Source organism: Falco rusticolus, chromosome 5, assembly GCF_015220075.1.
Source record: "Falco rusticolus isolate bFalRus1 chromosome 5, bFalRus1.pri, whole genome shotgun sequence".
NCBI classification, from domain to species: Eukaryota; Metazoa; Chordata; class Aves; order Falconiformes; family Falconidae; genus Falco; species Falco rusticolus.
In genome coordinates this window covers 17,304,114-17,318,591 of record NC_051191.1, presented here as the reverse complement: position 1 = coordinate 17,318,591, position 14,478 = coordinate 17,304,114, and the positions used below count along the sequence as shown (strand labels likewise).

The window sequence follows — 14,478 nt, the reverse complement described above, 5'->3', positions numbered from 1 at the left end:
TTGACATTACTCATTTTAATGATGGTATCACTTTTTTGCATGCCAGGACAGAGACACTAATAGGTTTGGGGAACATGCTTTTTGCAAGATTATCTACTCACATGCAAGGACTGTGCAAATACAGAAATTCCTTTCAGCTTTCTTGTCCAGCATGTGGAACAGTAGGCACCGATACCAGAGGGATTTATCCTACATTTTCTCCACACCATTATGTTTCTCCTTCCATTGCTGCTAGTATTTGCTTTTTCCTCTTTTTACACATCACTTAAATGACATTATCAGTTCCACTATTCCCAGCCCTCTTGCATTAGGCTGGCTTCGAGGGGTTTCTGGTGCTATGGAGCTCTTTCTGATAGCAACAGCCTAAAGCTGGACATAGAGGCAGATGGTGTGAGCTCCATCAGCGTAAAAGCTGTCCTGTGCCTTCAAGCCCAAGTGAACACAGCTGGAAGAAAATGTGCCACCTCTGGTTATCAGCAACACTGCATCAGACAATCATCTGTGCTTGCTGTTACATAAACTCAGGATTGCCTCAGAATCCAAAACACTCTTCAGTGTTCAGACTACAGGGACCACTGATTCACTTTCTAAATCAGTACTGTCTTTGAAGCTAGCTGAAGCTATATGGATAAGTGTGAAAATATGCATACCTCTGTTTTCCAAAAGTACCTGTTAGATGAGTTCTGCTAGAGGTGCTTCATGATATTCAGCTTCTAATCCACAGGTCGTTGCAATAAATCCTGGAAGTCTGAGAAAGAAAATGGATGTCATCAGTGCAAATACCAAAGTCACTCTCCTCTCTTTTTATGGTCTTCATCGGATGAAAAATAAGTACATTGAGAAACAGTCATATTAGTTATCCCTAGCATATTAAATCGTTCATAGAAAAGGTGTTACTAATTGTGCTATAGTGACATTAACAGCACGGTATCAGACTTTTGCATTGTGTGAACCTCCTTCACTGTCCCCAGTCAATCGGAATACTCCTTGCCATGGGAATGCTAGTAGTGCTGTTCCTTCACTGGGATAGTAGTATACATATTTTTGGAGTCATAGTGAAAAGACTGGATAGTTTCATTCTCAATGAAAATATAAGGGTAGAACTTTTCAGAAATGGATTCTTTACAGTGTTTAACTATAATTCTGCTTATCTATTAACCCTGAAGATCCAGTCTGGACAATGTTTCAGTAGTAGTTTACAGTATTCCAGGTTCACTAGACATTAAATATATCGATTGATTGGTTCATCTTTATGTATGTAAAATCTGTCAATTTTGGGATTCCTTACTGAGAAAAGCTGCCAGTTTGAAAATGCTGTGATTCGTTCTCTAAATATTAGCTGGGAACATAATATATACATTTCATTAGTGTATAATTAGGGGAAAATATTATAAATATATTTTGTAATTGTAACATTTAGTACATTGTTTTCCGTTACTGTAAAAGCTTGTCCTACTTTACAAATTATAGTCCTGTGAACAGGTGCACATTCTCCCTGCTATATCTGTTGTAAAATCCATGAAATCAAAACACACCAAGTCAAACAAACACCAAACTCATTCACCCAGCCATGCTGAACTTTGCTGGTAGGACAATATTATTTGTAGTGATGTCTCTCTTTTTAGTGTCAGCAGCCCCAGATTTGGTTTGAGTGATTCATAAAGAAAATTTTTGGTTTCTTTTAATGAACTTGTATCTTCTTGATTATAGTAAATGCAGAAAGAATTAAAATAGGCAAGGAGCCTTGCTTTCGTTTTTCTACCTAAAGTTGTTGGGTTTTTTAGTTTAACCTTAGGTACAATTCTTCTGATTGTAATCCCCATTGGAATGAATGGCTGTCATTTCACTGTATTTCTAAAAAACACTCATATATACAGTTGACACCTTACTGTGGGTTTTGTCTGGAAATTGCTTTCTGGTGGGGCATTTATGTGAGCATTGTGTGCACGCAAGCCTGAAAAATTAATAATTTCGTACTTGAACTGTCATAAGAAGCAAAAAGAACAAAAGCAGTTCCAATACAAATTGCCATCCATTTTTAAAGCATTAATTTTTGTAGCAGGATTCACCAATATACTCTAGAGTTTTTGTGCCTGCCTGAAGCAAGACAGGATTCTCAGGCACGCAGCCAGTTAGGATATTTTTAAAGACAGGGAAGAACAAAGCACCCAGTGCACAGCAGTTTCCTTTCCGCTTTCTCTAGCACTCTGCTGCTGGCATTCACATCCCAGATTCCTCCTGCTCCTTCCATTCCTGTATCCCACAGCACGCATGCTCATCCGTTGCTCGTGCTTAGTTATCTCCTCTCTCTGATGGCAGCATCCCTGCGTATTTTCACCCTTCTTTGTGCACTTCTCGTGCAGCAGATGGTTCTCAGAAGGCAGCCTGTGAAATGACTGTCCCATTGCCCACCATTTTCACAGGCTTACCAAATCAGGGTAAGTTGTGCATAAAATATGCTTGAGAGTAATTTTCCATGGATTGCCTTCTGTCACTGGCTACTATGCCCAACCGGATGGGAGACTACAACTTACTCTCAATTTTTGATGGACAGGGAAGCGATACGCTCTCAGGAGAGATAGTACCACCTGCTTTGTCAGGAGCGGGATAGAAATATTGTATGGAAGAAAATGACAATAAATGGTAGCCTTCTGAGGAAAAATCAGATACAGTGATCATTTGGGGAGGGGCTTTTTAACTACAGGCCACCCATGGGATGATTCACAGTGAGCACATTAGGAGATGGCAAGCAAACTGCTTCTTCGGTCTGAACAAATAGTCTGATACAGTATCACAGTCATTCATAATAACCCATTTTAATTTACTTTTGTGCATTAGCTAATTAACAAATTAATGAATTTAAGCATCCAGAAAATTAATTATTTTCTAAAGGGAAGATATGGTGCGTTCTCATACACAACAAAGGATTAATGCCCCTTTATATATGAAATTTGAAGTTTGACTACTGAGCAGTAATTGGTGTATCCATAATGCAGCTTAGTTTGTGGCAAGTGTCAGGATCCAAGCATTAAGCTGGACCCCTACATTGCACTGGAAAATGGTAGAGTATTTACCCTGCAGTGGTGTTATTATGGTTCAAATATTTACTGCAGTGGAGATGAAGTCATAACGAAATTGTGACTCCTCAGTGCTATAAACTGTACTGCAGAGTACTGCAAATTCTCCTCTCTCTCTCAGAAAGCTTACAGACCAGAACAGAAAATAGAGAAGGTGAACGAGACATACGGGGAGGCAGAATAGCGAGTGGGAGATTGGATATTCCTCATAAAAGGAGAATGTGGTTCTTAGCCATGCAGCTATAAGGGTGAAAAGTGACCTTTTCCTGACCATTATAAGGCTAGAGTTTTCTCTGTGTTACAAAACAGCCTCAAAAATGGGGCTTTGTGGGACTTCTGTTAATGGTTTTGCCTCCTTCATCTCACAAAAAAAATACTATGCAAGCTGAATTTTGTAGTTTGGACTCAGTGTAGTATTGAGGAAAAGGCTGGAAAAGAAAGCCTAAATTAATCAGTGGTGAAGGTGTTAAAATTTTTTGCAAAGAATAAAAATATATTGTCCTTGAAAATAAGTGCTTGGCAATGAAAGAGGCTCTAGAGATATTAAGATAACATTTGCTTGGAAAGGAAGGTCAGTTTGATAATACATTACCCTCTATTAACCTGGAAAAATACAGCAAAACCTGAGAGAACCAAAAGGAGCTCCACTTTTCTCTTTGCCATACAATTTTAAAGCAAGTAATGTATTTATACAGGCCTGAAAAGCTGTTGAGTAGATCTTTTAGTATAGAAATTATGTGAGAAGCTCTGTGAAGTAGAGGTAGCTTTTGTGTTGAGGATTTTACTATCAAAAAAGATAAAATAGAGATAATACGTAAGATAAGCATGTATCAACCTAAAAGGTTGGGTGACCTTCATAAAACTCTTAAGTAGAGAATTACTCATACACTAGCCATTCATTTGTTTGTGATATTTGTTAATAAACTGGTAATCAAAGATGACTCCCTTTTAAATGCACTGAGGTATTTATACACGGTAGACTATTAGTAAAAATCCACTTATTTAACTGGAAGTCATGTCACTGTTTTGATACGTTTAAATTCTACTTGATAAAAATCTAATGCTTCCCGTCTTTAATTTTGCATAAAACCATTAACCTGTAGTAAACCAGACTTCTTTCAAAGTATCTGTTTCTATCTCTGGTGCTGACAAGGTGCTGACCTTGTAAATCCAGTTGACTGCTTTGAAGATACAGCAAGGTTTGAGGATTTTTGTATATGTACAAATATGAACGCACACATAGATATTCTGAATTTCTGGTTTGGCAAGACAGGAGAAGCTCTAAGAACTAGGATGAAGCAGTGAATGAGCACAAAGTTTGTTACAACTGGCAGGATTAAGGACTCAAAATATTTAGCCAAAATCAGATTCTTCAGCATAAAGTTTGAGAGTGAATTTATAATGCTAGCAGCGGCATCTGGGGTGACAGTAATTGTAAACATCTCCTATGGGAAGCATTTGGATGCATGTTATTGTAATAGATTGAACTTGCTAAACAATACATCATAGTAACACCTTCAGATTTGGTGCCTGGTGTTTGGCTCCCCATCCATGGTTTAGCTCTGAAATAAGCACAATGATGTTCAGAGGTGCTGAGGGCTGGCAGCTCCATTGAGCTTGGTCAGCAGAACATGGACCTGAGCAATGAATGCACAAAAATTCCACAAATCAAAGCTTTTAATCTCTAACTTTACATGTAAGTTAATTTAAAAACCTTAAATTCTTTAAAACCTGACCAATAATGAAATCAGATTTGCACGGATCTCAAGAGAGTCAGCTGCTAAAGTTAGGCACCTTGATGAGCACTCTTTGTGAGCGGAGCAAGAAAAACAATGATGGAAATCATGGTCTTAGTAAATAGACAACAGGGTTATAAACCCGCCCCAGTTCTGGCAGTTATGTCCACTTCAGTCATAAGGAAAGTCCTCAGAAACCATAATATCTCTAAAATCAAAATCAACTTTCAAGTTATACCTCTATACATTTTAAATGGAGACTAATTCTACTCATCTGTCCTTGCGCATATTCTTTGTGTCCAACAACTGTTATTTTTGCTAAGTACTACTTTAGTATGTGACTAGTCATTGCTCATACTCATGTTGCTAGCATTACTCAAAGAAAGAAAAAAGCTTTAACCATTTCACAGTGTTCACAAGTAAAACATGACTGCCTATTACTAAAAATTCCCAGTTCCATATATATTTCAACATATAAAGACATTTGTCCTTGTGCTGCAGCCTCTTTGTAAATGCTCCTTCTAGTTCCTCGCCTCATTCATCTTCCTCTTTCATTTCCGGCAGTTTATGTCAAGAATTAGCAGTGGCAATGGTGTGCAGTCAACAATGCTGCTGCAAATGTCCTCCACCGGGGACAGGTGGCACGTTGCCAGGATTCCCAGGCGGGGACAGGGGCTGCTTGGTATTTACATCATGCTTTGCCATACCCTTATGCCTTTAGGCTGCTGGGAGGCTGGCTGGGCTACTTTCCCCCTCCTGGGAGCCATTGCCTAGATAAATGTGATGCTCTGCGTACAGAAATGAAATGTTATGCGTACAAAAGCAAATGTGTTGTAAATTTTGACCTCCTTTTTCTGAAGGAAAAAAAAAAAAAAAGATTTCATTTCTACATGAGCCTCTGCACACAGTGACACCTTTCAAAGTGATCCCAAATAGCTATGCAAACATGACATACATTTTTTATCTTGCTCTTCAGATCTACTGATGTTTTGTCACGCGGTTCATTCACACCAGGCATTTCAGGATGTGCAAGTAGTTCCTGCAAGCAAAACCTAGAGAGAACAGGCTTAAATAATTTGTAAATAGAAGGCTGCCTTGAATATTGGACCTTTTTCTTTTATGCGGTCTTGCCTTCAAATGACTTATCATCTTTTAAATAATGACGTTTTTGTAAAGTGGCATTTATAACATCCATGCTATGCTTTCAGATGCTTGAAGAAGTGAAAAACTGTCTGGCTGGGAAAGAATTTGCCTGTTCTTTAGCGCTTTATGAGCAGCATTCATTTAAGTAATCTTTTGCTATTGCTTTACTTACATTTTTAATCTGCAATGTTTCATGTTTACTGGATCAGCAAATAATCAAGGTCTTTAGATTTTTTTGAAATGTATTTTATTCCTCTCCCAAAAAGAAGTTAAATGCCTCTATTTAAATAGCTTTTACCACTATATGCAAAATACAAATAAAATGTAAATAGTTTCTTACACTAATCCACATCTGCCTGGGTGTAATTACACGATACATGCTGGTTAAGCACAAAATTTTGAATAGACAGTTTTTTAATTAGGCATGTGCATTGGGTCACAGTAGAATTAAAATGGGTTCTAAAAAACTGATTGTATAAAAATGGCACCTGCTTACTCGACAGATTTGAATCTTGGGTAAAGTTGCAGACAAATCTTTGTGTCACATCCTTCTGTTGGCCCTGGTAGAGGAAGCCAAGTTGGAATCCAAGTCAGCGTGCTCAGTCCTTCCAGTGATGGGAACAGATTTACCCCTACTTAACCACTTCTAGAACGATGCTTTGTAGAATTACAAATGTGCCAAGCGGCTGATTTACATCTGTTGCTCAGGTTTCATTAAGAGGAATATTTAGGCCTATCTAATGCAAGTTTGAATGCCTGAATGCCTAGAAATACTTTGGGATTTCACTTTTTGTCAAATGTAGTAAATAATAATTTCTGTTACCCTGATTCTTTCCCCTAAACCTCAGTTCCCAGAGTCCAGTGAGTGAAAGGAGGATCTGTGGGTCATGGTTACCTGTCAGTTTTGCAGTTTGTCAGCACATGGGTAAAACCTTCTGTACCAGGTGAAGAGTGGGAGCCAGTTCTTCCATGCCTGTATGAACAGAGATATTTTAATGGGCTGTTCAGTCTTTTTACATACCAGCAAGTGGTCCCCAAATTATTTCTGAGTGCAGAGGCAGTTCAGCATTATGTCTCCCAGAAGCTTTTTTCATTTCACTGTGGTTGCCACAGTACTATCTATCACATAAAGTTGTCATAAAGCTAATAATGAAGTGGTCAATTTTAAATTTAGCTCTTCAAGTCAGTAGTTGTGGTTACTATATACATGTACTTCTCCCCAGGTTACATTCTTTATACGTTTTAGCAGTTAATTTAATGTTACTTTTTAAAAGAAATAAGTTAGAATTTTCTTGGCAGGTGTTTTAAGCATTTCAGTATTAATATGCAATATTCATCTTATACTGCAGTCTCCTTTAAGAAGTAGTTATAATTAAGTAATTTTTATTTTTAAAATAAGGGTAATTATGTAATTACTGTTAACAAAAAGTACAGCAGAATTTTTCAAAAAAGATAAATTGGGCTACCATGAACTGCAGGATCATAGGTTTTATTTTTGTCTATAAAAGTTATGTTGTGCAGATGTTAGCAGCTAGAGCCAAATTGGTTTTATAAGGTTCTGTGGCAGTTCAGACTACAAGTAAACAGAGCATTTTTGTTTATGCAGAACCTTTAAAAATCTTTTACATCCAAAGAAATGCCTCTATTCATTTATAACAAAAAGATATTTATTCACACACTGGAATAATACCTGTGGCAAATGGAAGGAAGTTGAGATTCAAAGTTTCAGAATATAATTTGGCTGCTACTGTTTAACTCAATGATCCCTCATGCACTGGTTCTCTGTACTGCTACTAGAAACTGTATGTGCGTATGTAAAACTGGCTTATTTCTAACAAATCTTCACCCCTTTCACGACCATCAATCACATGCCATTTTTATTAAAATTACCCCCATGTTTCATATCTCAGTACTGGAAACACGCTAATGCCTCTGAATTTATTATTAATAGGCTACAGTACCAGCAATCTTGCAGCACTTTGCAGAAAGAGAAAACAAGGTCACTGCTGAGAAGTGACAGAAAGAGCTGGTAATGACAGTAGATAATGTGGGTGGGCAGGTGAAGGGAAAGCTTCAACAATAAAGTAATCATGTACTGCTAGTTCTGAAGCTCATGCAAAGTGTGCATGTGCAGAATTTGGAGTATATGGTTGAGAAATGCAAGTGGGATTAAATAATGCTGGAGAAGTTAGTAGAGTTTACCTGGGCTATAAATGCAGAAGAAGGGAAAAAAAAAAAAAAAGACAAATGCAGCCTGAGTCATGCAGAGGTGGTGTTTGCCAAACCATGGGCTGCTTTTAGCTCCATTGCTGTTGGCTTGTGCGGGCTGCAGGGGCGTAATAAAGCTGTCTCTGACCCCCACCACATCCCAGTGTTCTGTCATATTTTAAGCACACGGACACACATACTAACAATTTGATCCAAAACCCCTCAGAAAAAATGGAGACATTTCTAGTAAACTTCGAATGTGATTGTAAATTAACAACTAAGATATGATTTACATTTTTTCCTCTGTGTTCAGAGTCCAGAGTTTAAAGAATGCTAAATAATAAGAACAACAATCCAGTAGGCAATTCAGTTCACTGAGGTACCATAAAAAATTCCACCCAGGAAGCCAAGTGCACAGGGAACAATAATAAGAAATAAGCAAAGTGTTTGTATAGAAATGGTGGGAAAATGGGTAAGAAAATGGAGGAACTTTACTTACCTAGTACAAGATGTGTACACAGACATTCTAGAGGTAATAAAAACATAGCAGAAACAATAACTGGAGTCCCTGAATAATACAGGTTCTTTAGAAGGGAGGGAAATGGAGCTGGTAGCATTGCATGAAACATCAGGATAATTTGTGATGAAATGAGTTATGTCAATAAAACAGATTCTGTTTGGATTGAGCACTTCAAGCGTGAAAAAAGTTATTTTTGCAAAATTAATGCTTGCAGAAAATCCCCAGGGTGTCAGATTTAACTCTGCAACATTATTGTAAAGAGGAATGTAAGTAAGAATCTGTCATTAGAGGATGTTGAAGCTCAAAAATTTCTTCACTAGTCACTAAACCAACAAAAGATAATGATTATTTATATCTAGTTTTTGCTTTGAAATATGTAGATAACAAAATGTAACCTTTAACCAAGTATTCACACATTGAGTCCATTAACATTACATGACAGAATAAATAATGGTCAGCAAACTTTAATCAGCAAAGCAAACTAGTTAAAGAAGTGAAATATTCTGGGGCTTCATGGGTATTTCTATGAAGAAGTCATCAGATTTCATCAAGTGTAACATACGGTGTTGTACCTGGACAACAGGGGACTAGGTTCAGCCATCCAGGAAGTCCCCTCCAGACCTGTGTTCCTAAATTTGTCAGTGAAGTGCAAAAGCCTTAAGTAAAGCAGCAGTAATTGTAAGACAGTTTGACAAATTTGGTTGCTGTCAGTTTTCTCTAACATTCTTTGACTCTGCTGAATTTGGACGTTGGCTGCTGGACAGCAGAATCTGTTCTTATGACGGTGTAGATGTTTGAGATGTAGGACAGGATAATTTATTGTCTGCTGTGCTGGGCATCTCTCAACAGTCTTATTCAGATGGTGGCTCCGTCATCTAGCCTTCTCCATCCCTGAACAATCTCAAGTAAGATGCAGTCGGTAGGGTGTGTGTAGGGTTTGTACAAGCTGTTTAGGAAGGCAAAACTGGGGAGAGCACCTTCTTTTCTCCAGGCTGAACATCTCTGTACCTTAGCATCCCACTGTCCTGAAGTACAGAGATGTTCATCCTGGGGAAGAGAAGGCTTGGGGGGATCTTACCAATGTGTGTTTATACCTGAAGGGAAGATGCAAAGACGAAGGAGCCAGGCTCTTTCCAGTGGTGCCCAGTGACAGGACCAAGTCAGCAGGCCCCAACTGAAACACAGGAGGTGCCATCTGAACATCACAGAATATTTTCTTACTGTGAGGGTTACTGAGCACTGGAACAAGTTGCTCAGAGAGGTTGTGGAGTCTCCATCCTTGGAAATACTCAAAAGCCACCTGGACGTGATCCTGAGCAACATGCTCTCGGTGACCCTCCTTGAGCAGGGGTTTGGAGAAGATGACCTCCAGAGGTCCCTGTCAACCTCAGTCATTCTGTAAGCAAGCTCCAGTCATTTTAGTAGGTTTAATTCTAAAAACCAAGCAAAGTTTGATGCTTAATATAAATGTTCTGCATAACTTCAGAGATACCCACTCACTGTGAAGCTGTGATTTCTGGAGGCAGACTATGGCTTGCTCAGAAAATCAGGCAGTAATTATAAAGGGGATCGCTATTATGCTTGTCCATATGCACTCATTATTATTAGCAGCAGCAGGAGAGAACAGGCAGAAATATGCTACAGGAATGTTTCAGGGAGTTTTCCTAAAGTAGAGGGGTTTTGAAGTTTGCATTAGAATGGCACTGGCTCTGTAATGCTCTTAACTCACCTCCATTTTCCCACCAAATGCCGGGTACTTCTCTCTGTGTCAGCAGTGAGGGACTCTCAGCCTGGAAAATGAGTTGGATTGGGAGAGAGATTTATTTAAAGGATTTCTGAAATTTAACCCTTTCATTCCTCGTTCATGTCTCATGACCTGAAACTCTTTTTTTCCCAGTTTAACACCACTGTAGCTGTTTCTTTGAGTTGAACTTAGTAACTCATACTCTTTCCCCCATCCCTCTTAACCTTCATCCATATGTTCTCCAGATGACAGTACAGCATTATGGGCCCCAAATGGTTCATCTTTGAGTGAGTTACAACTTCAGAGTGTGCCTAGACATGCTATTCATGTTATGCCTCAGAAATCACAAAGACCTTTGAAAATGTTGATTCAGGAAAATGCTGGAGAATTTTCTGCTGTCTTGTGGGGGATAACACAGGGCTGTTATTTGAAGGGGTTCTTACCCAAGGTCTTCTGATGTTCAGTTTTGCCTGTTTAGGGACTCAGGAAAGGGGCTACTTGGCTTATGTATTTCCTGACTGCACTCCTTGTGCACAAACTAATTTCACTGGAGACCTATGTAATCAACTAGTTTATCTGATTTTCTGATTTATGAAAACGTATTGTTGTAAGTTTTATATCATAGCTAATCCTGTACAAATGCATAAGGTGAGGGAGTGAAAGCAGGCAGTGATTTACTTGCCCAACACAATAAATGCATTATTCTTTTTGCACCCTGCTTAAGTAGTGCAAGAGAGAATGAACAGATTGGTCTCCTCCCACCACATATCTGCATTGCCAGCAGTCAGGGAAATAAATACTGTATGGATTTAAAAGTTGCAAGGGAACTATTAAGGCATAAGCTGTTGAAACAGGAGTATGCATTGAAGAGGACTCAGCTCAACAGCACCAGTCCTGTTATGAGCAATGTCAGCCTAACTGCTGATGTGGGAGCCAGGGATGAGAAATCAGGTAAGAGCTTTCTATACCAGGGCATGAGCAAATCACAATGAATTGCAGCCATCACCACAGTAATTTAGTATAGTACATTCTTTCTGTCTTTTAAATCTTGACTTTGGAAAATTATTTTACTCTCATCTGCTTGAGATAGAGCACTGGAGTTCTTTCAGCACTGCCTGTGAAGTGACCTTACTGCTTTTGCTTATGGTTTTAAATCTATTTATGATGCACATTTAAGACAGTATTTGTAGCTCCTAAGGTTTCTGTGAATAATATTCACAAATATTTAAACAAAGTCTCTTAATGTTTTTTCCTCAGACACTCTCTGAAGAAATCTTTCTCTGAATCACAATGTACATGTGCAATTAATTACTGTCAGGCTTTTAGACAAGCTAATCATGTAGGAATTGACCATTTCGTTTTCACATAGAAATAGCCTTTGCATTTTGTTGTTGCATAGAAACAGCCCCTCCACTGACGTGATGTTTGCTTGATTAGATCTTTTGACTGAAGTACTTGAAAGACATAATTTTATAGATACACTTGAAGCAATTCCACACAAACCACCTGATCCTCCCTAAATCATTCTCATTTTATTGCTGAATTTTCAAGTGCCGTTAAAAAACGTTATGTGATGATAGGTCAGTTATTGAACTGTGTACCTTGTAGACACTTCAGTGTTGTCTGTGTAAATTATTTCTTGTTCCTAATTAATGGTAGGATAATAAGATGATCTTCACTTAGACAAATACTTTAACTTGTGCAGTTCTCTTAACAAAACATCCTTCTCATTTGTTAGAATTGTTTTATTAAAATGGAAACTGATGGTGGTTCATCAAACTGTTCTGAATATCGCTTGTACTGATTACTCATTTTTATTTTAATATGCACCTTAACAGTGCCATAAAAAAATCATTAATTTAAATATATAGATCCATTCTAACAACAAGAAGGAACTGGAACTTATTTCTGAACTTTTCAGTAACAGTAGCTGGTTGGTGCATGAATGATATGGAGACCCACAAATACCCTGTTGACAAAGTATTCTGCTTTCATATATACTCTGACTGGTAGCTCTGTAGTATACATGAGACAAGATTTGGAGGTAAACATGGTATCTTTATTTTTATTTGACCAGCTGGTTTAGCTGGAAATATTAAACTGATTTTCAGACATTTGCCTAGATTTTTTCAAATAAAAATCTGTTATAACTACTTACAAAATTTGTCCTGTCTTTGTCCTTGAACCATCATGGCCGTGGCAAAATGCCACTAAACATCTCTACAATATGCAAGATGCAGTTTAATTCATGCCTAGAATAGGAAATTACTGTAGTAGTTCTGGATGTCTGTTGGCAAGTAATGACATTTAATAGGAAACTGTCAGTATCATGATCAATGCAGAAAGTATTTCCTCATGCACAAGCATGCAGTCTTGCATTCCTATCCATTGATTCTTAAGTCCATGAGTGCTGACTATTTCCTTTTTTTTTTACTTTTACTCTTCACAAAACAATGGTGTTTCTTGACAACCAACCCTCCAAATAAACTTCCACTGTATCTTCTGAAAAATAATCTGTGGACTGCACTGAAAGCAGTTGAAAAAATAGGGATGAAATGTTAAGAAAAGTTGTATGTCTGGGTCCAACTTAATTTTCCAGCTGTGAGCTTCCACAGAAAAGAAATAGTACTGTTACTATCTATTTGTATTACATTTGATGGCAGAGAAAATTTACTTTTTTTTCTTCACTATGTAAGTCAGTATGTTGATCTAATTTATTTTATTTTGTAGTAGACTTGTGTCTCATTAAAAAAAAAAAATTGCACTGCATGTATAGTAACTGAAGTTGCCTCATAGTCTCACTACTTTTTCTTCTCTTTCCAGGTGATGTCATTGTCTATATTAATGAAGTTTGTGTCCTTGGACATACGCACGCAGATGTAGTCAAACTCTTCCAGTCTGTTCCTATTGGTCAGAGTGTCAACTTGGTGCTATGTCGTGGATACCCTTTGCCCTTTGATCCTGAAGATCCTGCCAACAGCATGGTGCCACCCCTTGCAGTAATGGAGAGGCCTCCGGTAGTGGTAAATGGAAGACATAACTATGAAACTTATTTGGAATACATTTCTAGGACTTCTCAGTCTGTTCCAGACGTAACAGATCGACCACCACACTCCTTGCACTCCATTCCAGCAGATAGTCAGCTTGATAGCACATTCCCACCACCTGCCCATGATGATAATGTATCAATGGCTTCTTCTGGGGCCACCCAAGCTGAACTCATGACCTTAACCATTGTGAAAGGGGCCCAGGGCTTTGGCTTCACTATAGCAGACAGTCCTACAGGACAGAGGGTGAAGCAAATTCTAGACATTCAGGGATGTCCTGGTTTGTGTGAAGGTGACCTCATTGTTGAGATCAACCAGCAGAATGTACAGAACCTGAGCCATGCAGAAGTAGTGGATATACTTAAAGAATGTCCTGTTGGAAGTGAAACTTCTTTGATTATCCATAGAGGAGGTAAGTTTGGAAAGTCTGTACAATTACCAAAATGTGTGTAAAAGGTTCTAAACCATAAGACATACATATACTCACTACATCCTTGTGTGCTAGGTTGGAAATTAGTTTCCATGTTGCGGGAGGTAACACTAATTGGTTCTGGAAAAATGTGTCTGCAGTTAAGTATCCTAGGCAAATTTAACAGTTTGTTGTACATTCCTTTTTGTGTTCTGAGTGTCAATGGTCCCACCTCTCTGTAAGGATCAAACTAGAGCAGTTCCAGACCTTTCACCCTGTAATAATTTGTATGGTGTCTGCAGCAAACTCTTATAGTCCCAGAGCAGTGCTGCAAGCTTTAGATATAATTGTGTATCCTTGAGTATCTACTCATTAAGGTAGATGAAAATCAGAGCAATCGATTAGCCCTTTACAAGGTTACTGGTTTTGCTGAGCCATTTTGCCTCCTTTTCCTTCATTGTAAAAGTATTGTACAACAGTTGTTTTGTTTCTTTCTTGACAAAAAAGTTCCATAGTATATTTTTCTCTGTTTTAAAAAAAGCCAGCTTCTAGCAACATAGTTTTTCTGACCAGCCTGACGCAGTAAGCTTGCAT

At 38.3% G+C, this 14,478-nt stretch overlaps 1 protein-coding gene across 10 annotated transcripts in view; it reads left to right on the top strand.

Moving 5' to 3' along the window:
- The window catches only part of MAGI2 (membrane associated guanylate kinase, WW and PDZ domain containing 2), a 755,449-nt gene that overhangs the window by 620,652 nt on the left and 120,319 nt on the right, over positions 1 to 14,478 (top strand). For 9 of the 10 annotated variants that reach the window (XM_037389565.1, XM_037389566.1, XM_037389564.1 and 6 more), the window contains one exon: positions 13,252 to 13,887. The exons of the other annotated variant lie outside the window; for it this stretch is intronic. In XM_037389565.1, coding sequence (XP_037245462.1) covers positions 13,252 to 13,887 — 636 coding nt within the window. The remainder of the gene's footprint in view (positions 1 to 13,251; positions 13,888 to 14,478) is intronic. 10 annotated transcript variants of the gene reach the window in all.